We start from the raw sequence: 25,475 nt of genomic DNA, 5'->3' as shown, positions 1-25,475 counted from the left end.
AGACGGGAACGAGTTCACGTCCGCTGAGCTCCAGAAGCCGGTCTGTAACCTGTGCTGCACGTTCGTGAGGTGCACTAAGCCGGTGTCCTACGAGCTCCAGAAGCTAATCTCTTCTCTCATGAATCTTGCTATACATAACAAGGCTTCCCTTTTCTCTTTCGCTTTTTCTTCTGCCAACTCAATTCTCAAGCACTGAGCATTCTAATGAACGTGGCTGAAAAATGTAGTAGTTAAGGCCATTGGTGGCAGGCGGCGGTCGGCGAGCAAAGGTGGCAGGCGGGCAGTGGTGGCAAGCGGTAGTTGATGGTGGCGGTAGCGAGCGGCAATGGCGTTCGAAAACGTCTTTTATTTTTTTTCTCTATTTTACTTATATATATATATAAACTAGTAAAATTAAGGCCCTTTTACAAGTGATTCTTGAGAAGCTGCATGCCATAAGGCCAAAAATAAATTCAAAATGGATAAAAAATAGGTTAAGTTAAAACTTATATTTGAATAGACTTTATAAGCTTAAATCCATATTTGACCAATTTTTTTAAAATTACTGAACCTATATATAACCCAAGTGAATAAAAGTGAGTTTAAAAATGGATCAAAGACCCATATTGACACCTCTACTCACCTTTTGTGACTCTATCTTCACCTTCTATGAGCAAATAATGGACTCATCAGACTATTCCAAATTAAGAGAAGTCTTGGTGGTCTCGTGAGATGGGCCCAACTTCACCCTTGTTAAAAAAATAACAACGGCTTCTTCTTTTGCCCATTATATTTTATTTTCATTAATCTCGAAGTATACCTTTCCTTAGTTACATTTGACATTGTTATTTTCATATGATATTCTAGTTTTAGTTTTTGCTATTGTAATCCATGGTCAGCACAAATTATCTTTTTCAATATCTTCCATTTCATTCAATATGTACCAAGTATTAACTCTCTCTTTTTCTTCATTGTAAATGAATTCAAAAAGTGAAAATACCATGCAATGTTTGATCGCCGTTTTTTTAATATATTAATGTAAATAACAATTCATCTAAAAAACATACACACATGAAGAGTTTAAAATGAATTAACTAAATGGATACGAATTTTCATAGGATATATTACATATGAAAATATCTTCATAAATGAGCTGAGTGAGGTCCGGATCAGATATGAGCCACTAAATGGGCATGTAAATGCATCAATTTGGATCGAGCCATTTTCGGCTCAACTCATTTGACAGCCCTACATGAAACCCAACTCCGGCTAATTCAAGTACTCATGGTCTCTCCAGATGGGTCTCACATACCCATAAATTTGGGCATTCTGTTAGTCGGACAATCATGCACCTGAAATAGATATGGGAAATAAGGAGACAAGAATCTTCGGGAACGAATTTCAAAGAAAGGCGGCTCATCAGTTGCATCTACAATCCCAGATCAACGCCAACACATCAAATCATAAATTTCAAATCCAGAGCCCCGCTTCTGGAACCAACAGGACGAGAACAAGAACTTGACCTTGGTGACCAGTAGAGGCATGAATACTACTGCCCTCAAGCCTTTCGCGTATTATACCATTTGGCCTATGAACACCCCTACATCATAATGCACTCTGCGAAGGGAAATCTAAAATCCACACACGATAATAGATTTGGCATTGTCACTCAATGTCAAGTAGCTGGGTCCACCAAGAGCAAGACATGATCAAGCTGAACATCTAGTCTGCTTACTTGCATTTCCAAGATGATAAATCACAAAAACCTCATTGCAAACAAACAGCGAGGCTATTCACAGCATCTCCAGGGAAATATCTAAATCCAACGAGGCACTACTCTTTGGTCAAAGTTGTTTACGTTTGGTCCAAAAGGAAATCGATTAATCTGTCAAATATCTCAATCTCTTCCTCAGGCAGCTTTGTAGTCGGTCCTCATTCTTGCATCTGTTTAGTACAGAACCCACGATATGATCACGATTCTCTATGACACTTCATTATCTTAATCTATTTATTATGTTCATAAATCTAGAGACAGTTGGGTGATTCAAAGTGGATCAACAAAACAATAAGGAAAATCACAAAAGAACATAATTAATTCTAGGCATGAGAAACATATAGCTACAACTATATTTGGGAATAATAAATGAACTAGGATCAAAATGGGAAAAAAGAGAAAATGACAGACCAAAAATTTGACGTTAACAGGCTACAAGAAGTATTTATCTAACATTTCACACCAGAAAGTTCCATGAATAATCTGCATAGTCCAACAAGCCAAATCTAGGGCAGGATTACCTTATTCCGTAGATACATCATGATATTGCCATGGATTAAATTCAATGGATGTGACATCAATCTCGTTACTGCTGTCAGAACTATCTGCAGCAGCTCGGTGTTCCATGTATCTTCCATTGTAATTGTAAACTTCCAAATCACCCCAGGGAGTAGGTGTGACTTCATCAGTTAGATCAAACCATCTAGGGATAAACTTTTGATTCTTGGACTCTCGTTCTCTCTTTTCAGCTCTTTGCCTCTCCTCCAATCTGCAAGACAAGCAAAAAGAAAACATAAAGGCTTGGTAAATCACTAAAAAGGAGAATTTGGAGCGCTTGTGTAATTCGGTTCCAAAATTTTGTCCAGATTCATTGTTGATGGTTTCCACCATCAGAGAGAGAGAGAGACCTGCTCTTTTCAACGCCAGCTTTGGAGAGATCACCCTTTTCAAGGGCATATCTATCAGGACGTAAACGAGAATCTGATGCCAGCAACTTCCTAGGAGCAGTCTGGAAGCTATTCAGTTTGTGCGCAAAATAAGTATACTGGAATTTGTCATTTGCTGGAACTTCGGCAACATGCCAAACCTATAGATACCAATGACATTTGGTCAATAGCTTATCAAAGAGGAAAAAACTTTGGTCAATAATAGCAATGCTTTTAACAGCTAAGTAGTATTGAAGGTGAAGACAACACCTACATGGTTAGTGAAAGCTCAAACCCAAGAGTACAGAAGCATAAGCAATATAAGGAGATAACCTCAAAAAACACAGTTAAGTACTCATGCTCTTAGCTGCCTCTCACACAGCTGTACCCATAGTCAAATACCTAGGAAAGAAGTGAATTTATGTGTTTTTTCGGCTCATTCTCTTCTCATCATATCTACCTTTTCATTTTCCCTGTAATGTGTGCGGGTGGACGTTAGGTACCTAGGTTGAAATAACATCCACATGCAATAGCCAAGATGGAGAATCCAGCCAAACCCTTCAGTTGCTAAATATATCCCATAAGTAAATTAAACATTATACAAGATCTGTGCTCACAATAGTGAGCAATTAGGTAGGCACACTTAACAAATGAGTATTAGCAAGATGACAGTTGAGTATAGAACCAATGAAAATGATCAATTTACAGTATTTCACGCCCAAAGGGGCAAAGGCAGATTTGTGAAGGCATGGCTGGAAACTGTAAAAAGAACCATGAACTCTCAATTTTTTTTTAATTTTAAAATATAATAACAAGAAGTAGAAAGTAGCTGAATGTCGCCAAAAAAACAGATATGGTAAGACTCCTCTTGTAGAGAAAGTTAGTTTGACATTATCGTATATACATAAACTCCATTGCCCCTTGATTCAATTCTCTCTCCAGTTTTTCACTCATGTTGTGAGCTTCCACGCCCCCTCAATTCAACCCTACTAGGAAACAGTCCCAAACAAAGGAATAAGTAGATGACATGGAAAGGAGACGGGCAGTATTGCTGTTTACCATGACAACCTTAACAGTGAAGTAGAACAAAGAGCAGGGACAGAGAAACTGAAAAGTTGTTTCATACAGGGAAGTATCTGAAAAAAAAAGAAATGAAAGACATTTTACTGTTCAAACCTCTTTTAATTCTGTGCCTGGAAGAGGCTCTCCTTCCATGTCGCATGGTTGATAACTCATCGACTCATGCCACTTCCCCGTCATCAAGATTTTTGGTTCTTCGGCGGCATTATAAACATAACCATCAACCTCATAACGACCAGCTCTGCAATGAATTGAAATTCATGAGCAGGACCAGTGATAAACAAATTTAACATATATATATATATATATATATATATATATATATATATACATACATATATACATATTTTTGGGTTTTTTTTTTTTTGGGGGGGGGTGGGGGGAGGCAGAGAGGTAACTAGAAAGACTACTTTTTAGCAACTTCACGGACATGACACTCTTCCTATAAGGTATAATATGATAGATCTACAACAAGGAATAGCCCAACCAACAATACTAAAGAAAATGCATGGGTACAAGAATACAGAGCAGCTAATTACCCAAACCAGCCGCATGGTTGGAAGTACAGCACGACTTTGTCTCCAGTAGTCAAATTTGTCATGACCATCTCCCCAGGGGAGTCAACCCAAGTCCGTCCAAAAATCAGATTGTTAACCTTTGTCGGGGGTGGCACCAAATCTAAAACCACACCATCTCGTTTAAGAGTGACGCGTGTTCTGCAATCAAATAACCACTTATCCATCATTAAGGGCTTTAGGAGAGTGTCATAAAATGTGCAACAAAACTCAATCCTCTTCTAAGTACAATGGACAACAAATCACTGGTCCCACACAAAAACAAAAAATTGAACCACAAGTAATTACCAACTCCAATTTAGTAACAACTGAAGTGCAGCTTGTTCCAATTAGGCAGTGATAAGGATTGACCCACTGATTAAAGCAAATTATTAGGGACAAAATATAGGTTCTTCGAGTGTCAAGAATGAATGTATTGCACGCACATGAAAAAGATAAGATGTCCTAACAACTGAAACACTTGCATCGAGAAAATTTAAATGGAAAAATTGACATGCAAAGAGAAAATCATCCGTACCTTCCTACAGGAAAAACATCAACAGAGTTCCCTAAGAATTTGGTTTTTAATTTTGATGTCACATCATAAGTGAAATGATCATTTTCCGCATGCCCGGCACTCATTGGAGGATGATGACAGACCTGAACGAACACAGCAAATATTTATTACCAAAAACCGACATAATGTGGCATTACAAATACAATGCAGATGTATTCTAACAATCTGGCTGCTCTCCATGAAATGATTCAGAACATGATACCATTCAGATGAAACAACACTGATAAGTCAAAGGCTGCTGAAACAAGTATATGCCGAAGACAGGAATTTTTTTTTTTTTTTTTGGTGAAAATGAAGACAGGAAGTTGATAGCTATTAATGTCAAAATTTTCACGGAGATGACTATTTCAAACACTGACCTGCTCAGAAATAAACGTAATACCGCCATGATTCGCCAATTCATAAGTCTCCCCAAGAATGGGATTGAAAGGCTTCCATGTCCTTTGATAGGCATAATAGACTGATATAGCCCATGATGCTGAAAATGTTTTTGAAGAACTCAATCATCTAGCAGACAGTATTTGCAAGGGTTAATAAGATGAAAATGCAAAGGGCAATTACCTGCATAGACCAATCGCATGTATGGATCCTCACATTCATCTGCCCGATCCAGTAAATGTGAATATTCCATTAACTGTCAAATTGGTGCATATTTTATGCCATTAGACACAAGTGAGAAAAGTGGTAAAACGAGTGAAACAACAGAAAACACGAGTTTCCTCCCGAAAAAGCAATTCACACCTCTGCCATTTTCTGGAGCATTGTCATTGGTTCAAAAATAAGGACAGGAAGAGTCACCATTGACGTGACATCTGAGCCAATATATTTTTGCATCATCTTCCAATAACCATCTCGATCCTATAAAGAAAGGGGTAAATATTCACATTAGAAAGCAAGACACATAGTTTTCTAAAGCACAATGATATTTTTCTTAGGACATGTCAAACTAAATGTTGTACTGCCAAATGCACATGAACAAAGAAATATTACCAATTAGGCAGACAGGCAACAATATCTTAATAGGAGAATCATAACTCATTAAAAAAAAAAAAAAACCAAACTTCTTCCTTAAGAGCCTCACTGCATGAGAAGCACAACTCAGACTGAGGCTTATAAGAGATGTTACAACCAAGAGAAACCTTAAAGATCTTTAGACAGTGTTCCTTCAAATCCAAAAACCAGCAGAGAGAAATAAAGCAGAAACATACCTCCTGCTTCCATCTACCTTTCTGAGCTTCCTCTTCTGCATCTTCTTTGCCTCCCTCTGGATTGATGACTTCTAAACCTTCATAGCCGAGCAATCTGGACGAAATAAGAAGGATTATACACAACCCAATACCAAATCTCCAATACTTATATCAAGCAATTGATTCAGCATAAGAATGACAAGAATAACACATTGTTGACAAGGTACACCAGCAATAATAAGCAATCTAATCATCTTTCGATCTTAAGGCTATGAATTCACTATGCTTTTCAGCATGTGAAACACATAATCAAGAGCAAGAGGAACTTGAGAGAAGGTGCTTTAGGACGTGTACATTTTCTCCCAGAAGATGGCCTTGAGCTTTGCAAAATGAAAAAAGAAGGCTCAAAAGATGTCACACATTCTGCTGAAGACTCAAAGCCAGGTCCCAAACACGTATGACATGCATATCTATTGGAAATACACATCTTAATAGATAAATGTTACTGCATAATAGAAGGACTGAAGCAAACCATCAAACGAAAGTACAAATTACGGAAAAAAAAAAAAGACAGTCACTTTAAACCAGATTTTCCATCAAGCCAGTTCATAAAGCTGTTGCCTCTTCCAATTAATAGATTAAATAAGTCAATTCAATATTCATGCATGTACAACAAAAGCAAACTGATTGTCAGATCATAACTGTTTACATAGAAGTCTTTAACTTTTTCGGATCCATGGTGATGGAGGTGCAAACCGAATTAATGAGCTGCATCCTTCCGTCAAATCTAATCTCCCTACTTAATTACCAACACCACCAACAGTAGCCACTCAAACAACACCGTCAATTAGGCTAACCATAGGCAAACGATGGCAGGAAATCCCCAATCCAGATTCCAGCGTCCGATCCAAACAGCAGAAGCAGCGCAAACGAGCAGCGGAACTACTATCTAAAGATTCAATTGCACTGGAATCAACACGCCAAGTCCTAAAATCACTAGATCAAGCACCAAACACGTCGAAATTATTCACAACTCGGACAAACGGAGACGGAGACGCAAGTACCGGAAGAGCAGAGAGCTGATCGCAGCTCAGGAAAGCGACTACACACCAACGCAAAACATCACGAAGCGTCGAGAATCGAAGGATCGAGCAAGACGCGAAGAAGAAGAAGAAAAGGAGGGGAGAGAGAGAGGGAGGGAGAGGAGTACCCGTTGACAGATCTGTGCACGGCGTTGCCGAACATGGACAAGCCGGAGCTCATGGCGGCGAAGAAGCCCTTGTTCTGATTCTTCTTCGGACTCCCCATTCCGCTATCGAGCGAACGAGCTCGGGGGACTAAACTAATTCACGAGATCGGGTCGGAGAGCAATTGGGAGAGGGATCGGAGACGGCGAGCGGATTATTCCAGAGAAACCGAAGAGAGAGAGAGAGAGAGAGAGAGAGAATTGAGAACAAATATAGGAGACTTCAGCGTAGGAGGAGAGGGGGGATGATGGCAGGAACAGCGAGGACTCGTTGGCGGTTTTGTTTTTTCTCGTATATATCATCTTCCTTGTGCTTCTGAAAATACGATTTTGGGTTCGCCTCGTGCGAGATTTTTCTCCTTTTTGGCAAAATTTAAAAATTTCGTCATTAGTAGCTGAGTCTGAGCCAGCAAACAACGCGAGACACAAGGCACCTGAAAAGATCCCGGGACGTGTTTTGCACGCGAAGTGGTGGCGCGTGAATCGTGGCCTTTGGAAATTCTGGACGCATTGGGAGGGCGGCTGGGCTAGATGGGCTTGGGCTTGGATTAGTGGGAAGAATTTCAGTTAGTGTCTGTAATGGGTCGCAATTAGGGTGAGCATAATTCAGATTAGTCCGATTCTCTCAAGAATCGTAGATTGCACCGATGGTATCGGTTCTCAACTTCAAGAACCGTGGACTGGACCGAATGTCTGGGAAACCGTGGACTGACTGGACCATCAGTATGGTCTGGTTCTAATGGAATGATAAAATGAAAATAAAGAGTACGGATGTTGAGAAGGACTTGTTAAAAATGCTGCACTTGAACCTACAAGGCGTCACAGGATTCATGATCCTTTTTTGGACGATAATCAAATCAGCATGTACTTCTTCCAAGTCTCTTAACCTTTTGATCCTTTTCCTCGACTCGCGGACAAGTTCAACGTAGGAACATTGCACCTGTTTTTTCTTCGACACAGTTCATCATCGTATTTACACGCTCTTTAGGTTTTGACCCAGTTTCTGAGAAGGCCTCCAGTTCTTTGTATTCTGCTATTTCACTGCGGTTTCTAGCTTCAAAAACAGAATAAGAATGAAGCAATTCGCTTTGTAATTCTCCTCCATCTTATGTTCATCCTTGTCGTCAGTTGTTGCCTCAATTCTGGACCTAATCAATGGCGAGACTTTACTCGGTGGATTCCCATTAGCAAGCATCACAAGAGCTTCTGAATATTAGGGTTTTTTTCTCTCTTTCTTCGTAATCATAATTTTTATTTATTTCATAATCATAATTAAGTTATGTATTTTTCTTATTTTTAATTAACTTATGTATTTAAAAAATAAAAATAAAAAATCATTGGTCCGAGCGAGCGGTCCATCGATCCGGTTTCTCCTAGAATTAGAAACCGGACCGCCCGGACACCGGTTCCACCTTGAGGAACAAGGGACCAGACCGGTAACCTCAAGAACCGGACCAAAGCCATTAGTCCAGTCCGGTCCCGGCGATTCATTTTGCTCACCCCTAGTTGCAACAACGCATAAATGCTTTAAGTGAAGTCTGGCGTGTATTGTGTAGTGTGTACTGCTACTAAATGCTACTGACTAGACCCGATTCTAATAATACCAAATTGGGGCTGAGCAGATGAAACGAAAGTATGGGTTCGGTTTGGAACTAGAATCGAACTGGAGTGCATAAGCATTTAAAAAAGGAAAAGGATGGAACCTACTCGAACCAAATCATAGTCTTGAAATAAACATAACTGCTTTTGCCTTCTAAACCAAATGGTCTACCCACAAGAGAGGAATCAAATTCACCAACAAATCTTAAAATTCATGAATCACGAGCTTGAGATGGTTGCGCCATATATCAAAGATTTTGTAGATCCTTGCGACAATCTCAGCGTGTGATATAACAATACATAACAAGTATTGTTGTTCAATTCATTGTGTATTTTCTTTTTCAATAATATTGTCTAAGAAGTGAATCAAGAAACAAAAATGAGGGAAAGAACCACATATATACACAAGAATGGAGACCCCTTGCATCCTCAACCTTTATCCTTTTCCCCATGTCCTATATGCCTTATCTTGCATGGTTGGGCTGTTATGCTTTGTCCCAGACGAATTGTCTCTTGCAAGACTCTTCATCTCCCTTATCTCATAAGGTCTTTACCAGAATAGGGTCTAATCAATACATGGACAGTCCAAGGGTCGCGCTCGGTCATATGCCCAGTTACTTTGTGTCACGTTCGGCCGGGTCAGGTTATTCACGGGCACAGTGCCTGGTTCACAGCCTAGCCCATTAGGCGTATCACGGCCCATCCTCGCATTAGAATTTATTGGGCTGTGATACATAGGCTCGTAAATCTACCTAAGAAGCTGTTCCCTTTAGATTTTGTTCCATCGCAAGCTTGCTTTTGCACGGCCAAGAGCATTCATCGGGAAAAGTGTCAAAAAAAGTCATAAACATATTGCATTAATGCCAATTCAGTCCTAAATCTTTTTTTTGTGCTAATTCAGTCCTAAACATTTTATTAGTACCAATTCAATCATAAACCTTTTACAATAGTACCGATTTAGTAAAAATGCATTAGCGCCAATTGAGTCAATTCGGCCAATTTTGATTGGAAATCACTGGCATTGATGTCAATTATCCTACGTGGCACGGTTGGCGCTAACATGAATATTTTTTAATATTTTTTTGATATTCTAAATAATCTTCAAAAATAATTTTGAAAAAAACCAAAAAAATGCTTAAAATTTTATTTAAGATATTAAAATAATATTAAAAAATTATCCAAGTTAGCGCTAGCCGTGCCATGTAGGATAATCGATGTTCACGTCAGCAATTGGTATAAATATAAAAAATTTAGGACTAAATTGACAACAATGCATAAGGTTTATGACTAAATTAGCACCAATAAAAGGTTTAAGATTTAATTGGCACCAATGCAAAATGTTTAGGACTAAATTAGCACCAAAAAAATATTTAGGATTGAATTAGGACTAATGCACTAGGTTTGTGATTTTTTTGACGCTTCTCCCAGCATTCATCCGTAAATTCTTTTGGGCTTTGTCCCGTTGCATTAACCCAATAAAACACGTACCCCCAACCTAAATTGAAAATTATATGCCTAAGGAAATTCCATCTAATTATCCATAATTTCATGTCCGAATTGATATAAAAAGATTATTTGTCAACTTAACACACAGCCGATAAATCAAATCTATTCAAACCAAAAATAAAGATTTTGCAAATTTATCCACCGTCTGAGAAAGAAACCTTGAACCGAGGGCAAAGGTGTTCAAAAAAGGCAAAAATGAAAATGAAAAGAACAGATAATTGCAAAATTCTCGTTCAACTTTTCTCTCCATATCAAATACTCATCTCACTTTTTAAAATTTACCATAACATGATAATTATCGGGAGTCGAGCCCAAATGCTAACTCGACCCCATTGCCGATGACGACACCCTTGTGCATCCTTATCATTGTCCTTGCAAAGATTGTTCGTGGCTTGCGACAGAGAGGTCACGTGACTCGACCTTGAGCCCACAGTCGTAGTCGCCAAGGCCGTGCTAAATCAGTCTTGAGGTGAAGAAGGCCACAACCGGCCATGAACCTCTGCAACTGGCTCACGAGCTGTGGAAGCTCTATGGTAGAGCTCGGCCGTGGCCACCGAATCAAGCTAACGTCGATGGAGAGGAAGAGGCATAGTGGTGGTCAGTCGCGGGAGTGTAGGATTTTTTTGGTGATGGGAGTAGTTTAGTAAATAAAATAGCAATTTAATAAGTTAAGCATAGATGAGAAATGCAACTTAGGGGCTGCATGATAACACTTCTACTTCTAGATTTCTCTGCCAGAAGTCAATCCGGCAGGGAAATCCATTTGGTAAAAACTTTGTCGAAGTAGAAATCCGTTTGGTAAAAAAATTGACTTATGGTAGGATTTTTAACTTCCGGCAAGATTTTCAGCCAACTTTGAGAAGCAATTTTTTTTACTTCTCCACCTTAGAATCACTTCTTCGATCACACCGACCTCCACCGACCGTCCATCGCCGACCACCGCCGACCGTGGCCGCGGGTCGCCGGCCACCGCCGGCCGTCGAAGATTTTGTTAATAATGTTCTAGAAGTAGAAATTTTCAACCATGATCAAACGAATTTTTCCGATTAGAAGTCAATCCGAAGTAAAAGTAGAAAAATCAGCTTCTGCTTTGAAGGAGAAGTTGAGAAATCAATTTCCGATCGAAGTTGATTTACGGCAAAGAAAGTGTTACCATGCGCGCCCTTAAAATCCATTAAAAAAGGCGAAGAGGATAATTGTGAGTTTTGTGATGAATAGGAGTGAAATGCACTTTCAACTTTTGTGAATAAGCCTAATTAAAATGGACATAATTACTGAATAAGTACTAAAATTTTCCCCGACGATATAATTAAGTTTTAAAACTTTTATTTTGCACGTTTAACCTCCAAAAGTCGAGCCTTCTATGCATTTGAATCTTTCCGTTACTTCCATCAAGTTTAAGTTGACGGAAAATATCACGCGTCTTTGTATAAGTTTTTCTCAAATCTTATGCAACGAAAAACCCCACGGGGATCACCTTACCAAAAAAAAAAAAAAACGCCACGGGGATTTTCTTCCCACTAAGACATAACGAAACTGAGAAAAGAACTAAAGTGAAATCAATTCCACCCCAAAAAAAAAAAAAAAAAAAATCTTTATACCAGTACTTCAAAATTTTGATGTTCCAGAACACAATACGAAGGAATGATTGAATCTTGTTCTAACATATTATTTCCCTGATTACAAATGTGTCCTATTCTACGGTATCAGAAACTCGGTATTTTCATACGGCAACTAACAATTGCTTTTAAGGTAAGCCAATTTCGACAAATCCCACCAACCTGGACATAAATGAAGAGGTTCTGGCGCTGTACAAAAAGCAATGACAGTTCGCATATGCCTTGGAAGACATTTCAGATCCATCTTTGGCGTCGGGTCCTGCCTCTCCGAGAAACAAGGTATACACGACCATGAACCCATCGTCTGCCTAATATTGAGACAGGTTGCTGCATGATGAAGACATAACAAATTATGCGATGCATGGAAAACTACTCAGAGAAAAAACTGAGATTACAGTATGGCTCAATGAACCATCTCGTTCTTTCTTTTCACCTGCACATAATGTTAAATGATGTGCTATACTGGACATTCATCAATGGGTGTTTCCATGGCAGGAACACCCCAATTTCAGAAAATTGGTTGACCTTTGTAAAAGCAAGGGCTAACATAGATTTACAAGGAGAAAATTCTTCCTTCTTTACCCATGATATGTCTTTTTGTATTCAGATTGCTACCAGTAAGATTTGGGGAAAGGAGGTTAAGAAACCATACAGTGAACAAATTCTCTAATCCGTTTCACTTCAATAACCGCTTGCAAAATACCGATGGTCATTCGAACTCAAGTTCTCACTATTATGATTGGACATGATAACGATGTATATAGTCAACATCATAGAGAACGTGGATCCTGAATATAGCTGCATACTAAGGACAGCATCCAAAAGTTTTGAGCGCTTATGTGAAACAATCGCAGAAATTCAAGGAGCCACTTCCCCGAGTAATACAGGTTATAAACCATTTTGGTCCTGTGCCAAGTACCAACATGCCAAAGGCACAGACAGAAGGAAATGACCATAAACTAAGAAAACATGAGAGGATCAGTTAATAAACATGCATGTCAGTACCTCAATCTTGGTGCAAAACTCTAATGTGCAGTCACATACATGACAATCAGATCTATGAGGTGAGCTACCAGATTGGTCTGACCTGACGAATGCAAAAACCTGCAAAAGGGCACAATGTGAAGCAGTGACTAGATAATATTGCAAGGTCCTAGATTAGTTCTGCTCCAAAATCAAGAAGCAGTCGCTATTGCAGATGTAGGCTTAAAGGAAAGTGAAAAGCAAAGCAAAGTGATCCAATCACTTCTTGACCAAAAAACAGTCAAGACATGCCAAGAAATACCTCTTCTCCACAATTTGGACAAGCCCCTTTCAAAGCTGCCAAGTCTTTCCTCCATAAGCCCTGAAGTACTCCAACTATGAGAACCAAAAAGGCAGCGTAAATGATTCTCTGTGCAATAACCATGAAAGAACTAAAATGTTCAAAGAATTTAACAGACCGATTACATTGAATGCAATACTAACAACTGTTGTTCACCGACATGCAAGGAAAGAGACGCATCAAACAATTATCTTCCCCAAATTGTAGCCCTCAAAGTTATGTTACCGGAAGATGGTCCTCTTTAATATATATGACTGCTTATGTTTCTAAGCATTTCGGAAATCAACCCAGGCAGACTTTTAATCATTCATGTATATATATCTTTGGCTCCTGCTTCTTCGAGAGTTCATTTACAGAAATAAATTGGTTGTCCTGACATGTCTACCGTAAGTCCAGTAATCTATGTGGTGAACACAGTAACATCCTAATTTTTTGTCCAAGTAACCAAGAAGTACCGCATGACTCATGTTATCGCATTCAGCTTATTAATTCTTCATTCATTAGAAGTCACATGACTCCCATGCCAATTATTCTGGAATAGTATGTCCAAATATGAGAGTACCATACTCTAGAAGATGATTATAAAAATTTCTATTGAGACTTGTTGAGGGGAAAAAACACCGGAAGAAAGGCAATTTGCTTTCAAAGTAAAAGACAAGAAAAATCTGAAACTCTCTCTCACGAAGCATTGCCCATTGGGCCAAGGAATATTACCAGAAGCTGAAAAAATTGGATATCCAACAACTGATCCGAATGCCATGAGAAGAACGCCATTGACCGCAGAGAGAAATCCTAGTGCAGAGGCCTGGGTGCCCTGGTAAATCCCCGAATTAAGTGCATCTTGATAAGCCAGACCAACGGTGTAAAGTACTGGCACTATCATTGCTAAGCCTCCAAACGCCAGAAACAGAATCCATATGCCGGCAAGGGCGAAAGCCTGAGACAAATCTTCCTGCCCTACGTCCATGTCAATCAATCTTGTAGTGAAGGAAAAATGTAAAGCACCTTTTTACAGATTAAAATTTATTAATAACCTCACAGAAAGATTCTAGATTTCCACCATGAAATGGAAAAAAACATGGAGGAAATGCCGAAATGAATGGTAAGATTATTCCTATAGAGTCGTGAAATCAAAAGAGGATGAACAATGCAGACACAGCTGGTTCTCACAAATGGCGGATAACCAATCACAGAGTGCACATGTGCGCACCCCCACATGAGTTCATAATTCAGGTAACTGAAGTTTGTGAATCATTTTTCCAAGAACTAATTCAATATTGATTCATCCAAACAAATATAGGTACCATGTAAGCATTCCATGCTACATCTAAACATCTTATTGCATATGAAGTTTCAGAGATGATTACCTCTGCATCCGAATACACTGATTGTCGCCTGAGACTGCAGCGAGGATACTTCACGACCGAATCGGAGCCGTACCACCGGAGTTTTAGCTGTTCAGAATCATTACGTAAGTAAGAAAGGAGAAAACCAAGACTCCAAGAGAAAAAAAGAGGACAACTTGAGCATTGCAACAAAATGTTGCAAATCGAAATGCCGAACTAGTTTTACCTCCACTCTATCAAACATGTCATCTACTATGAGAGGTTTGCCGTTGTAGTACGCATCTCGTGCCTAGGACAAAGACAAAGATGTGAATTCCTCTCAGACTATCACGGATTATTAAAATGACAAATTCTAATAGAACGTTTTGATTGTAAAGAACCGCCCAAACTCAGAAGCTTCTGAAAAGTAGCTAACGCACCCCAACACCAGTGGAATTTGATTTTTACAAGCAAACAGTCCAACGACAGATGCTAGAGAACAGTCCAATTATACTCTAAGAACGACCAGAACACGATAAAAGAAACAGTATCGACCAAATCATGAACTGAATTGGACATGGATGAACGAACCTACACATGTCCTTAGTAACTACAATTCGATTGGCATCCTAACCGCACAATTAATTCATTCCTCCAGAAAGAGGCAAAAGCAAACAATCGCAGCGAGCTGCTACCTGACAATAGAGAGCTTCAAGAGTCTCCTTACTGGCCGTCTCGATAGGGCCGACATATATGCAGGACGGAGCTTCGGCGGCGAGGCCGAGCTCACTCTGCTTGCAGGTGGCGATCCCAAGGCACCGCGTCGGGATCCGAACGGAAACCGGGGCTCCGGAGACCCGGATTCCTCGGGAGAGCCCGGCGGCTTTGGGTCCGATGGCGGGCGGCGTGGCGGAGGAGCTCGTGCCGGCCATGAGAGTGGGGGGGGAGTTTGGGGGATTCACTTCAGTCGCGCGGGGAAGAGAGAGGAAAAGAGCGAGGCACCATCGTGAGGTGGGGAAGGAGTCGCGTCTTTCTGAGAATCAAGCGCGATTCCGTCTTGACCTCAAGTGGGGAGTGGCGTGGGGACGGAGGGCTCTCTCCCATCGTCCGATTGCGGAGTGCAAAGACGGGAATGCCCCTGACGGATGGGGCTCGGGTTTCGATTTCGGCGGCAAATAATAACATCCGGCTCGCGAGGAAGTTCGGTCCTTCACCTTAAGGCAGGCAATCATCTCAAATCCATCACATCGGATGATCCGAAACGTATCGCCATTCCATTTCGATCGGGCCGGTGGATATTTTATGCGGAATATATGATTGGTTCGTGGATTTTGTGGCCCGGAAAGGAAAGGAAAGCAGAAATTCGGGGGCAGCACTTTTTGTCATTTCTGGCATTGTTTTGTCCTCGTACGATGTCGTCTAGACACAGGTGAAAATGAAATCGTTGGCATGCATAAGAAAAGTCAAAATGGACTGCGTCTGCCGGGAGTCGAACCCGGGTCTATTGCTTGGAAGGCAATTATCCTAACCGTTGGACTACAAACGCTTTGATGATCTCCGGTCCTACTTTTTTTATAATAATTAATAAAATACACACTGCCTTCGCCCTTCAGGATCTTCCCTCTCAGATGAACCCAGAAAATGGAAGTGATATGAATTTTCATCTCAAAAGAGAGATCGGACAACCGGTTTGTGTATGAATGAACAAAAGCAGCGATGAGTGGAAATCTCCGTGTGTAGATGGAAATTGCTACTTCCTTCCTGCTCTTATTGTTGGGACCGAATGTACATGAGAATGAGAGTCTTTTCTACATGCCAAAAATTCTAAGGTTCCCCAATAACACTTAACGTCTAAAGATTAAATGAGGTTCCTCTAGCCTAAAGTCTCTTCTCTGATCCTCTGGACCCTCTCAAGAACCCCTTTAACCGACAGATCAAATGCATCTTCGAGGGTCTCTAGTTCGGACGTCGGATCCGCATACAGAATCGCCGGGATGAGCCGTATCACCTCCTCTTGCATGGCGGATACATCCTTCCTCGAAATGTGAAGCAACAGCTTCTCGAGCGTGACCTTCCCATCCCTCACGAGATTTTCCGGTATGAACACGGAATATTTGGAGTGATCGCCGGGTAAATGCCACTTGTATTGGTCATAAGCTGAACCGCTGTGGAAGAAAACAGGGATGCACCCTGCTAGGATAGAGTCAAAGGCCGACCTTCTGGTGTACGAATCCCCGGGAGGTTGCAAGCAGAAGGTGGAACTCTGAAACAGCTTCATCAAGATGATCGGATTGTAGCACTGTTTTCCCCTGGAACTGCATTCCAGTAGGTTGCATCTCCTTCTCGAAGCACGGCATTGGCTGATGATCTCGTTACGGATAGAGTTCCGTAAGTTTTTCCTCGGAGCACCCGCGAAAGAGAACAGGTAAGGCCTTTTTAGGCTTCTCATTCTTCTTTGCCATTGGCGTACTTCGATGTCCTTCGAAGGGTGGAAGTAGGTGGGGTACGGTATAGCGAAATCGTTAGCCTTAGGCACAAGCGATGATTCGAGTACTAGGATGGTCATGTTCATCGATTCCGGCAAAACCACGAGATTGTTACCCCAATTGGGGGGTTCCTCATTTTCTCTCCTGAAATCCCAAACAATTCTGCCGGCGACTAAGAAATGATCCTTTCCCCCCATGACTTTCCACTCGGGTCTTCTCCTGAGCCACCGGACCAGATCGGACGGACCAGCATCTCTCAAGCTTTTATCAGTATCCCACAGGTACCTCGCCACGTCGAGGCCCGCGTAATAGGGTACGAAAATTGCCGAAGCCACCGAGGAGTCATTGGTCAAGCACTTGTACTGTTTCATCCTGTTGTGAAAAATGACCTCCAATGAGAACTGATTAGTGTCGTACCAGCCAGTGTTTCCTAGAACCTTATTGGAGTTAGGAAGCCGAGGGCCAAGACCGTAGTTTGCCAACGTGTCGCACATATCTGTCCAATTACTAAGCGACTGGCAATGCCTGAGCATGTCCACATTGAATTGCCTCGGCAGCCTGTAAACGAAAATGTATCGCCCTTCGCAGGACATTGAATCTCCATCTTGCCTAGCTGCCTTTTCTTCTGCAATCTCCGAACCAGGAAGCAAACTATTAGTCTTGCTCACAAGGCCTTCCTCAACAGAGGAACCCTCCGGAACATCTTCCTTAAATTCTACGCCCTCAAACGGTCTTCGAACCTCGCCTTTAGTATTTGCATGAACAAGGCCTTCTTCAACAGAGGGACTATCTGGAGCATCTTCCTCAAATTCTACGCCCCCGAACCGTCTTCCAACCTCGCCTTTAGTATTCGCGTGAACAAGGCATTCTTCGACAGAGGACCTCTCTGGAGCATCTTCCTGAAATTCTACACACTCGAACGGTCTGCCAATCTCGCCTCTAGGATTCACACGAACAAGGCCTTCTTTGACAGAGGACCTATCCGGAGCATTCTCCTTAAATTCTACGCCCTTGAACGGTCTTCCAATCTCGCCTCTAGTATTTTCATGAACAAGGCCTTCTTCGACAGAGGACCTATCCGGAGCATCTTCCTTAAATCCAAGGCCCTCGAACGGTCTTCCAATCTCGCCTTTAGTACTTGCATCATCGCTCCATACGATGTTGTTCTGAGTGTAGCTCTCGGCAACATATATGGATTTATAATTCACTAAATGGATAGGATTCGCACGGAACAACGAAATCAATGCGAACCAAATAAGAAAGCCACCCAAGATGATAAACCACAATCGACTCCGACACCGAGAAACGAGTGCTTTTTCCATCGCTTCCCTATCCTCGAGCTCTTCCCGGCATGCACGATGCGATCGTCCTCATGTAGCACAACGATCCAAGAAACGAAATACTCAGCGTTGCTAGAGACGATGAGAGAACTTGTCCTGTTTAGCTACAGAGAGAGAGACAGAGACAGAGACAGAGACAGAGAGACAATTATTTCTCAAGGGACCATGAGGAGATCAAAGCGTCGCATGGCCAACAAGCTGCCCGCTAGATCAAAACCGGCGGCGAAGAAGAAGAAGATGAAAGGATGGAAGTGGAACATTCATACCTTTTCGTTCACGTCATCAGGAAATCTGTCAATTCCTCGGCTCTTTCATCTTTATTCCTGTCGCCTCGGGATAAAGATCATAAGAGCCATGAAAGTCAGAGGGAAGTTTGGGTTCTGGAAAATTGAACGTCAATTTTGGAATGCGGAAAAGTCTGGCATTTTGACAGATTAAGAAAAGAATTACAGATATGGACAGTTAAATCCAATAGAATGCTAAATCTGGAGTGCTTAATAAGTCATCCATATCATTTATCGCGTAGCAGAGGAATGCACATCAACTTGATTGTTACTACCATAAGTGGTCGAAAATTCTAGCTGTACACGCAAGATCCCGCGACAAGGTGTGCAGGATCCACTTAGAAGATCGTATCAAGTAATTGGTTTGAAGAACATGTAAGAAAAAAATCAGGCAAGGATAGACGAAATTACAAAGCAAAACTGGCAAATGGGCCTTTCAATGGGGAACTGACTTGGCAATCTCTTGTGGTTCGGCTCGAATCGGAGAGACCTTTGGGCCAATGAGCATGTCCTTAACAACCTTCGTCCCCGTAATAAGGAAGTACCAGTCTCGTGGGCCTGAAAGAGCGAAACCCGTTGCTCTGTCCATTTGCTTCTTCCTTTTTTCATTTGACAAAACGAACAACGAATGCATGATAAAAAAAACCCTATTCGGCTCTATCTCACCCCCTCCCTAGACTGACCAGGGTTGGTTTAGCCCGCCGTGGCCAGCCGAGACCGGTTCTGACCAAAGGCTAGTACCGCTCACCAAGGCCGGTCCAAGCTCCTCCTCGCCCGTCCTTGAGCCGTTTTCAGGATCCTTTTCGATGGACTCAACCAGGTCGAGCCGGGGTCTCACCCCGAGCTCGAATCGAGCTGGTCGTGCTAGTCCACCAAAGGGGTTGGGGGAATTGTAAAGCTAATTAGGAGGAAGGGACCTTAGTTTACGGGCTTTTGCAATCCAATCCAACAGCCTATCTTTGTGGACAATTCGAACCTTAACTTGCCAATTTTCGACGAGTTCAACCCTGCAAGCAAATTCGGTAAAAAAAAAAAAAAAAAAAAACCCTGCAAGCAAAGTCATTTGGTCGAGAAAAGTGAGCCCAGCCCTTGATGGGGTCCACATCTTTTGAACGAAACATGGCCTGTTTCACCACAAAACCGGTGAAAGAAACATATGGAAAGCTTGTACATTTGGTTTTTTGCACGACTTGCGAAATCCCACGCTTTGCTCGGTTTCAATACTTCATAACCATAAGTTGCGCGTGAATAATGACCTTACTTGAGAATAATGCTGAAACACGAATCGGACAATTTTGTCTATCTTTCGATATGCCATAATAAATACATATCAATCGATATACACACAATCAAGTGGAGATATACGCGCGATCTTGAGAATCGCTAACTTAGGAAATTATCCTCGATAAATCCTAATTATCTCTAACAATGCTGTAGATGTTACTATAAGTTCGAGAATATAGTTGCAACTCTCGAACATATGTCTAGATTCTACTTTAGCGAGGCTCACGTCGCGCGTGAAAAGAGTAATGGGCATAATTTATGAGCACTTAATGATTTTTCCTTTGGTCTGTCCCGCCATAACAAACTCGTACGTTAAATTTATTCACTCGATGGATTGAATTATTATACTGCCCACCGAATCACGGTGGTCGGAAGTGGGATTTTGCTAGATACGGATTTCTTTTTCTAGTGTACGGAGTTGTCGGGACAGGGTTTAATTCCGTGTGCAATTTTAAATGTGGAAAAGAAAACGGACGTGAAGGGTTGGTGAGTAATCAAATTCGAACTCAACGAAAAGCATGCGGGCCGAAGGGTTTGCGAAATTGAATGCAAAAGGCGCGGACCAGTTTTTGGTTTTCATTCCTCACCTTCTCCGAGCACGTGTTAGGTGGCCGAGCATCGTCCATGCGCTCGTCTATGTTTCCTGCCCTGTACCACCTAATTCTTTTACTCTCCCGACGCCACAAGTCAACCCGGGAGGTACAGCGGCGGTGATGAAAATGGGCCGGGCCAGGGCGGCCCGGCCCAGTGCTCCGCTGTAACGACTAGTTACTACGGGACGTAATGGGGGCCGACACACATGGGCTGTAGGTCGACCCGGTAATGGACAGTCAGTGTCTTAAAATTTGAATTATTCCAAATGAAGTATCCTTAATAAGTACCTTGGAGGCACTCGTCTTTATCACGAAACCCTTCCCAAACTTTAGATTTTGTAGACATTTTAAAATCGGAACTCTATAACTCAAATTTTTTATGTTTTCTATAGGACACATCTCGTGTTCTTGCAATCTCATGCTACTAACGAATCGCATATTGATTGATCCTTGTAATCATGCCACTTTAAAATTGTGAACGAACTCCACAAATTGTTCAAATGAGTTTACTCATCAATCTTAAGTTGACACAACACGAGTCGGAAGGAACATCACTTGGTCTAACTGCGCACAACCCGCTTGAGAGTACCGACGAGACATGGTAGAAGGACAGGACGGCCCGCCATGGCTCGAATGGCATATGTGAGCGCAGTACGAACGTGACGAGTCACTTGCAAATGCCAACTTCGAGTTTGTACCCGCTTTACAAAACTCAAACAAGATTCAAAACTCAATTGTAATTGATCACCTAATTTGTTCGCGTGAGGGCTTACTTGCTAAGAAATCGAAACGAGCGAGAGTACATTATTAGTTGTAGACATCGTACGAGTAAAGGAAAGTATAGCACTATAATTCATTTGGACTTTCCGGATTCATGAGTTGTTATAATTGCTTGTCCCTCTGTTCTTTTGTCCCTGCAATTCAATTATGAACTTACTGTCTTTTTTTTTTTTTCTTGTCTATTGGCCTAGATAAGAGGTAGTTAAAGTCGGTTGTTGCAGTTGTTGGCCCCCGGGACATCAAAGCATCTCTTTCTCTCTTACCATCGAGTGCCAAATGGAGTGCTGGCATTTAAAAAAAGAAGAAGGAAAGAAAGTGGGTTGTGTCTTGCTTCGAGACAGAGAAACCTCAAAAGCTGTTTTCTTTCTTTTGAATCTTGCTGAGGCGTGCTGCTGTGTTTCATGAAGAATGGGGTCGCGTGTCTTGAGATGCTTGGTTCCCTCTTCCCACCCAAGCGGTTCGACAAAGATAAGGCAGATGTTCCTCACAAATCGCAGTTTATGGCCACGGCACTAGGCTAGAAATATTTGTCATTTGCCCACCTTCAAAACTTAGTGCCGAAGGGTCTTTACCCTTTACACTTCACTCTTTTAGATCATACCAATTTGCTTTTTGGCGATCGAGGCGCGGCTTATCGAGCTGCATTTAGGTGATCTATACGTATGAAGAGACATTGAGAGCAATGAAAAAAAACATGATCCGGGTTCAATTGAGCACGTTAGACCCGTGTACCGTCCTCGATACGCCCAAATGAAATGAAGTGCCTTTTACTAAATAAGATATTCTTCAGCTTGTAGCAAGAACTTGCCCTCTCGCTTTTCTTTTTCCTTTCTATTTGCCGAAAGTTTTTCTTACTCGATAGTTAACTAGACCTCAAATAAGCGCGCAACGCATGTACAATTTATTTTCTTTGCGCGTACTGCCTTAAAGCTTGCTTTTTGAGATGAACGGAAATGATCGTTCCATAATAAAAACGCTCATTTTTTGAAATTTTTTTTATTAATAATATAATTTGAATTTGATGAAGGTCAAGTATGACATTTTGCGTTTTAAAAATTAGCTTTACAATAATATAAACAGATACTGGTGCATGGAAATGGGTTTTGGAGCTCTAAAAACCCTTGAGCTCCACGGGTTAGGAGCTATAGTTTTCTTTTTTTAAAATTATTTGAAAGACATAATTTCAAGATTTTCCCATAATACCCCTCCCCTCAAAGGTGGGGACAAATTCATTTGGCCCTTCACCAAAGTCTCTTGCTCTCACATGCTTTTCTGGTCAAGGCAATCTTCTGCTATCTATCTCCACTCCCGTATCCATCTTCCTCGTCCCACATGCAGATCTTGATAGAATTCGACACGATAGCATGTGATCTGATACGTCCCATGGAAAGTCCAGTGGCCACATCCACCCTTCGATTTAAGGCAGGGAATATAATTCCAAGTTGATTGAACAATCCCAGTTTATATCTTATTTTTCTGCATCCCCGTGTTGCAGCAGTTTGAAGATAGACCCCACGTTAGTGAAGGCCTGCTCATGACGGACCATACATAACAACTATCCGCATAAATTCCCCTTTCTTCTCTTGCCCGATGTTTTAACTTGTTTCGATATTCAATTAAGGGTCGAGTGCATGATGCCATGATTCGCATAACGCCACTTGAAGCTCCGATGTATGCGGATCTCAGAAGTTATAGGCGTTTTGAAAAATGCTCGAAAAAAGAGTACCAATGTGTAAATGGGCGACAATTGCACGTTGAAGTACGGGTCAGCATGATTTTAGGCTAGAATCGGATATCGGACCAGCAGAAACTAATTAGGTTTCACGTTTTATGATATGCATGATAAATTCTAGATTAAAAAAATTAGGGAACATACCTAGAACTCAGATAGACTCTGGAACAGACCTTGAAACATGTGACAGGGTGAGTTTCGTGTTGCAGAGATGCGGGGTAGTTTTCGAGTTTAAAAAATTGGAAAATCAATTTCAACGAGTAGATTTTTGATCTCACGTAGAATCTGAATCGATTCTGAAACTGCTCGTCCCTACACGGGACGACCCTTTTTATGAGATGAAGGTTCACGGGCATGGCGCTTCATCAGAAAGACAAGTAGGGCATAATTCCGGGGCAGAATAAGTTGTGCATCGATAAGAGTTATGAGTGAAAAGGACAAAACGGAGCCCCTGCTATTCCGTTAACAAACATCCACTGCCCCATACGGAAGGTCACTTCTCTATTGGGGAACAAGCTTTCGAGTCTCACTAACCTTTGACCTAGGTTACTCTCCTACGCCACCATCATCAACCAGGCCTGATATGCGTTTAGAGTCTGAGAGAGAGAGAGAGGAGGAGGAGGAGGTGGGGGCTGCGATTATACAGGCACGTGATCTCGATCCACTAAACTTTCTGCCATCGAAATTAATCCTCCAACACCCCTAACTGCATCGGACTTCACCGGCGAGATCCGTCGTCCATGAATAAATTATGATCACAACCATAAAAACTTGCCGAACCCCGTGTAGGACTCGCACGATCAACAACAGCTAAGTTGACCCGATCCGCAGGCCGGGTTTGTTTCGGAATGTTTGCCCAAAAGAGATGCTCTTGAAAGTCAAAATTTAAAGAAAAAAAAAAAGGGTTGTTGTTAGGTAACATTCTGGAGGGGCACAGAGAGAGAGAGAGATATATATATGCCAAAGCAAGAGAGACCAAGACGCAAAAAGCTAAAACAATGTGGTCGAATGAGTTCCTTATTGATAGGCGGAATCAAAGGGCACCTCGCACGAGAAAGAACAAACGAAAGGTGGTTAGAAAGGTTTGATATTTACTTGGAGAATGCCACGCCCGCTCATACAGCCAAGAGGGAACATTCCAAAATGCATATAGGTAGATTTCACGTCAAGCCCCTTTTGTTATCTGCACTGCATAGAAAAGAATGCGATGAACGGGGCCTATCGTATGTTGACACGAACAACGAGAGCAGTCTAACTAGAATATTCGGTTCGCGTCAAGAACGTCCTTCGTACGATATAGATCGAGAAGGTACGACAAGCGAGAACGGCGGGTTTTCGAGTCTGGAAATGCAACGCACGGGGTCAAGGATAAAACAAGCCGTGCGGAAAGGAATCTACATAGCTAATATCTAAGTATATAGAAGCTGATGATCTTTGTAATTTTTTCAATGTTAGTAGCATTTTACCTGAAAAGAAAAAGAAAAGGAGAGAGAGAGAGGAAAGGATTGGATTGCGAGATTTTTCATAGAGAAATGGAAATTGATGTGCTGCGGTACCGAGCAAGACCTCTACATCCCACATCATATTTTGAAGCAACACCGTAATCACGAGAACGCGTTTGACGTGCCCGTGACATCACATCGAGTGCTCTTAAGAATTTCGGACAATGCCAGTCATGCTCAGGAACTCGAGATGATGCGGTCTAATACCGAATTCAAAATAGCCATCAATGGTCGTGATCCTTTGTCTGACTCGTCGGCGGCAAATGCAAATTGATTAGAGGAACATCAGGGCCACATGCTCCGTTCATCTCTTTTTGCGAAGCCAATGTGGAACTTCCGTGTAGCACCCGCCCACAATCAAGTGTTGAAATGGATCGGACCAAACCCCGTTACGGATCCGAACCCGGAATAACTGTTTCGGAGCTGTGAATGAGAACACGGACGAACTGTGGATTTTGGATGTGACAATGTCGCAATCATGCGGGCCACTGCCTCGTGCCCGCGCAGCCCGCCCCTCGCTTTGTCTCCGGATTGGTTCCTTGCATCATGTGCGCACATGAAGGGCGATAACATTTCCTTTCAAATCATTAGCCAAAATCATTCGAAATCAAAAATAATTGGGCAGTTAGAATTATGCGCTCGTTGTTATCATATCCAAAAATGTAAAAACCCCTTTTTCACCAGTGTGATTTTCCGAAAGGAATACAAAAGTCGGGGTCGGCGGACGCCACGACTTTTAACTAACATTCTAAGGACCCATTTTTTTTTTTCCAAGCCT

General features: G+C 41.7%; 3 protein-coding genes and 1 non-coding gene across 10 annotated transcripts; all 4 read right to left on the bottom strand.

Moving 5' to 3' along the window:
- Nucleotides 1-1,291: 1,291 nt before the first annotated feature.
- Nucleotides 1,292-7,528, bottom strand: LOC115745881 (oxysterol-binding protein-related protein 3C). 3 transcript variants are annotated; one of them, XM_048281310.1, is made up of 12 exons: nt 7,492-7,528; nt 7,288-7,452; nt 6,099-6,192; nt 5,632-5,748; nt 5,452-5,524; nt 5,250-5,368; nt 4,852-4,973; nt 4,299-4,475; nt 3,856-4,000; nt 2,662-2,840; nt 2,275-2,522; nt 1,292-1,331 (listed from the first exon to the last, which is right to left on the bottom strand). In XM_048281310.1, the coding sequence occupies exons 2-11, from the start codon at nt 7,383-7,385 to the stop codon at nt 2,276-2,278; spliced, it is 1,371 nt and encodes a 456-aa protein (XP_048137267.1). In that variant the 5' UTR covers nt 7,386-7,452; nt 7,492-7,528; the 3' UTR covers nt 1,292-1,331; nt 2,275. The 3 variants fall into 3 exon arrangements, with proteins under 3 accessions (XP_048137267.1, XP_030537361.1, XP_030537358.1); XM_030681501.2 differs by having other exon boundaries at nt 7,288-7,524; XM_030681498.2 differs by lacking the exon at nt 1,292-1,331 and adding an exon at nt 1,608-1,923 and having other exon boundaries at nt 7,288-7,525.
- Nucleotides 7,529-12,013: 4,485 nt separating this feature from the next.
- LOC115745882 (PGR5-like protein 1A, chloroplastic) lies at nt 12,014-15,743 on the bottom strand. 5 transcript variants are annotated; one of them, XR_007198948.1, is made up of 7 exons: nt 15,392-15,743; nt 14,944-15,006; nt 14,739-14,825; nt 14,086-14,323; nt 13,333-13,392; nt 13,053-13,151; nt 12,014-12,371 (listed from the first exon to the last, which is right to left on the bottom strand). XR_007198948.1 is itself a non-coding variant. In XM_048281431.1 (7 exons), exons 1-7 carry the CDS (start codon nt 15,626-15,628, stop codon nt 12,282-12,284), a joined length of 888 nt encoding a protein of 295 aa, XP_048137388.1. In that variant the 5' UTR covers nt 15,629-15,741; the 3' UTR covers nt 12,018-12,281. The 5 variants fall into 5 exon arrangements, 3 of the variants coding, with proteins under 3 accessions (XP_048137389.1, XP_048137388.1, XP_030537362.1); XR_004015971.2 differs by having other exon boundaries at nt 12,016-12,374; nt 15,392-15,742; XM_048281431.1 differs by having other exon boundaries at nt 12,018-12,371; nt 13,333-13,406; nt 15,392-15,741.
- Nucleotides 15,744-16,170: 427 nt separating this feature from the next.
- On the bottom strand, nt 16,171-16,242 carry TRNAG-UCC. The gene has a single exon. It is a non-coding gene; the product is annotated as a tRNA-Gly (tRNA).
- Nucleotides 16,243-16,433: 191 nt separating this feature from the next.
- On the bottom strand, nt 16,434-18,619 carry LOC115746071 (xyloglucan galactosyltransferase KATAMARI1 homolog). The gene has a single exon (XM_030681795.2). It carries the CDS (start codon nt 18,502-18,504, stop codon nt 16,570-16,572), a length of 1,935 nt encoding a protein of 644 aa, XP_030537655.1. The 5' UTR covers nt 18,505-18,619; the 3' UTR covers nt 16,434-16,569.
- Between the last annotated feature and the right edge of the window lie 6,856 nt (nt 18,620-25,475).

This window comes from Rhodamnia argentea, chromosome 6 (assembly GCF_020921035.1).
Source record: "Rhodamnia argentea isolate NSW1041297 chromosome 6, ASM2092103v1, whole genome shotgun sequence".
Taxonomy (NCBI): Eukaryota; Viridiplantae; Streptophyta; class Magnoliopsida; order Myrtales; family Myrtaceae; genus Rhodamnia; species Rhodamnia argentea.
Note: the sequence above shows the minus strand (reverse complement) of the source record. Positions and strands in the feature narration are given on the sequence as shown.

Excerpts from the sequence above, each read along its gene's own strand:
- LOC115745881 (XM_048281310.1), bottom strand. The coding sequence starts at position 7,385 with ATGGGGAGTCCGAAGAAGAATCAGAACAAGGGCTTCTTCGCCGCCATG. Across the intron at positions 4,974-5,249 it reads TTACGTTTATTTCTGAGCAG|GTCTGTCATCATCCTCCAAT; the intron begins GTCAGTGTTTGA and ends GTGTTCGTTCAG. Across the intron at positions 4,476-4,851 it reads GATGTTTTTCCTGTAGGAAG|AACACGCGTCACTCTTAAAC; the intron begins GTACGGATGATT and ends ATTTGATTGCAG.
- LOC115745882 (XM_030681502.2), bottom strand. The coding sequence starts at position 15,628 with ATGGCCGGCACGAGCTCCTCCGCCACGCCGCCCGCCATCGGACCCAAA. Across the intron at positions 14,324-14,738 it reads CAGTGTATTCGGATGCAGAG|GAAGATTTGTCTCAGGCTTT; the intron begins GTAATCATCTCT and ends GACGTAGGGCAG. Across the intron at positions 13,407-14,085 it reads TCCAATTTTTTCAGCTTCTG|TTGGAGTACTTCAGGGCTTA; the intron begins GTAATATTCCTT and ends TGGTTCTCATAG.
- LOC115746071 (XM_030681795.2), bottom strand. The coding sequence starts at position 18,504 with ATGGAAAAAGCACTCGTTTCTCGGTGTCGGAGTCGATTGTGGTTTATC.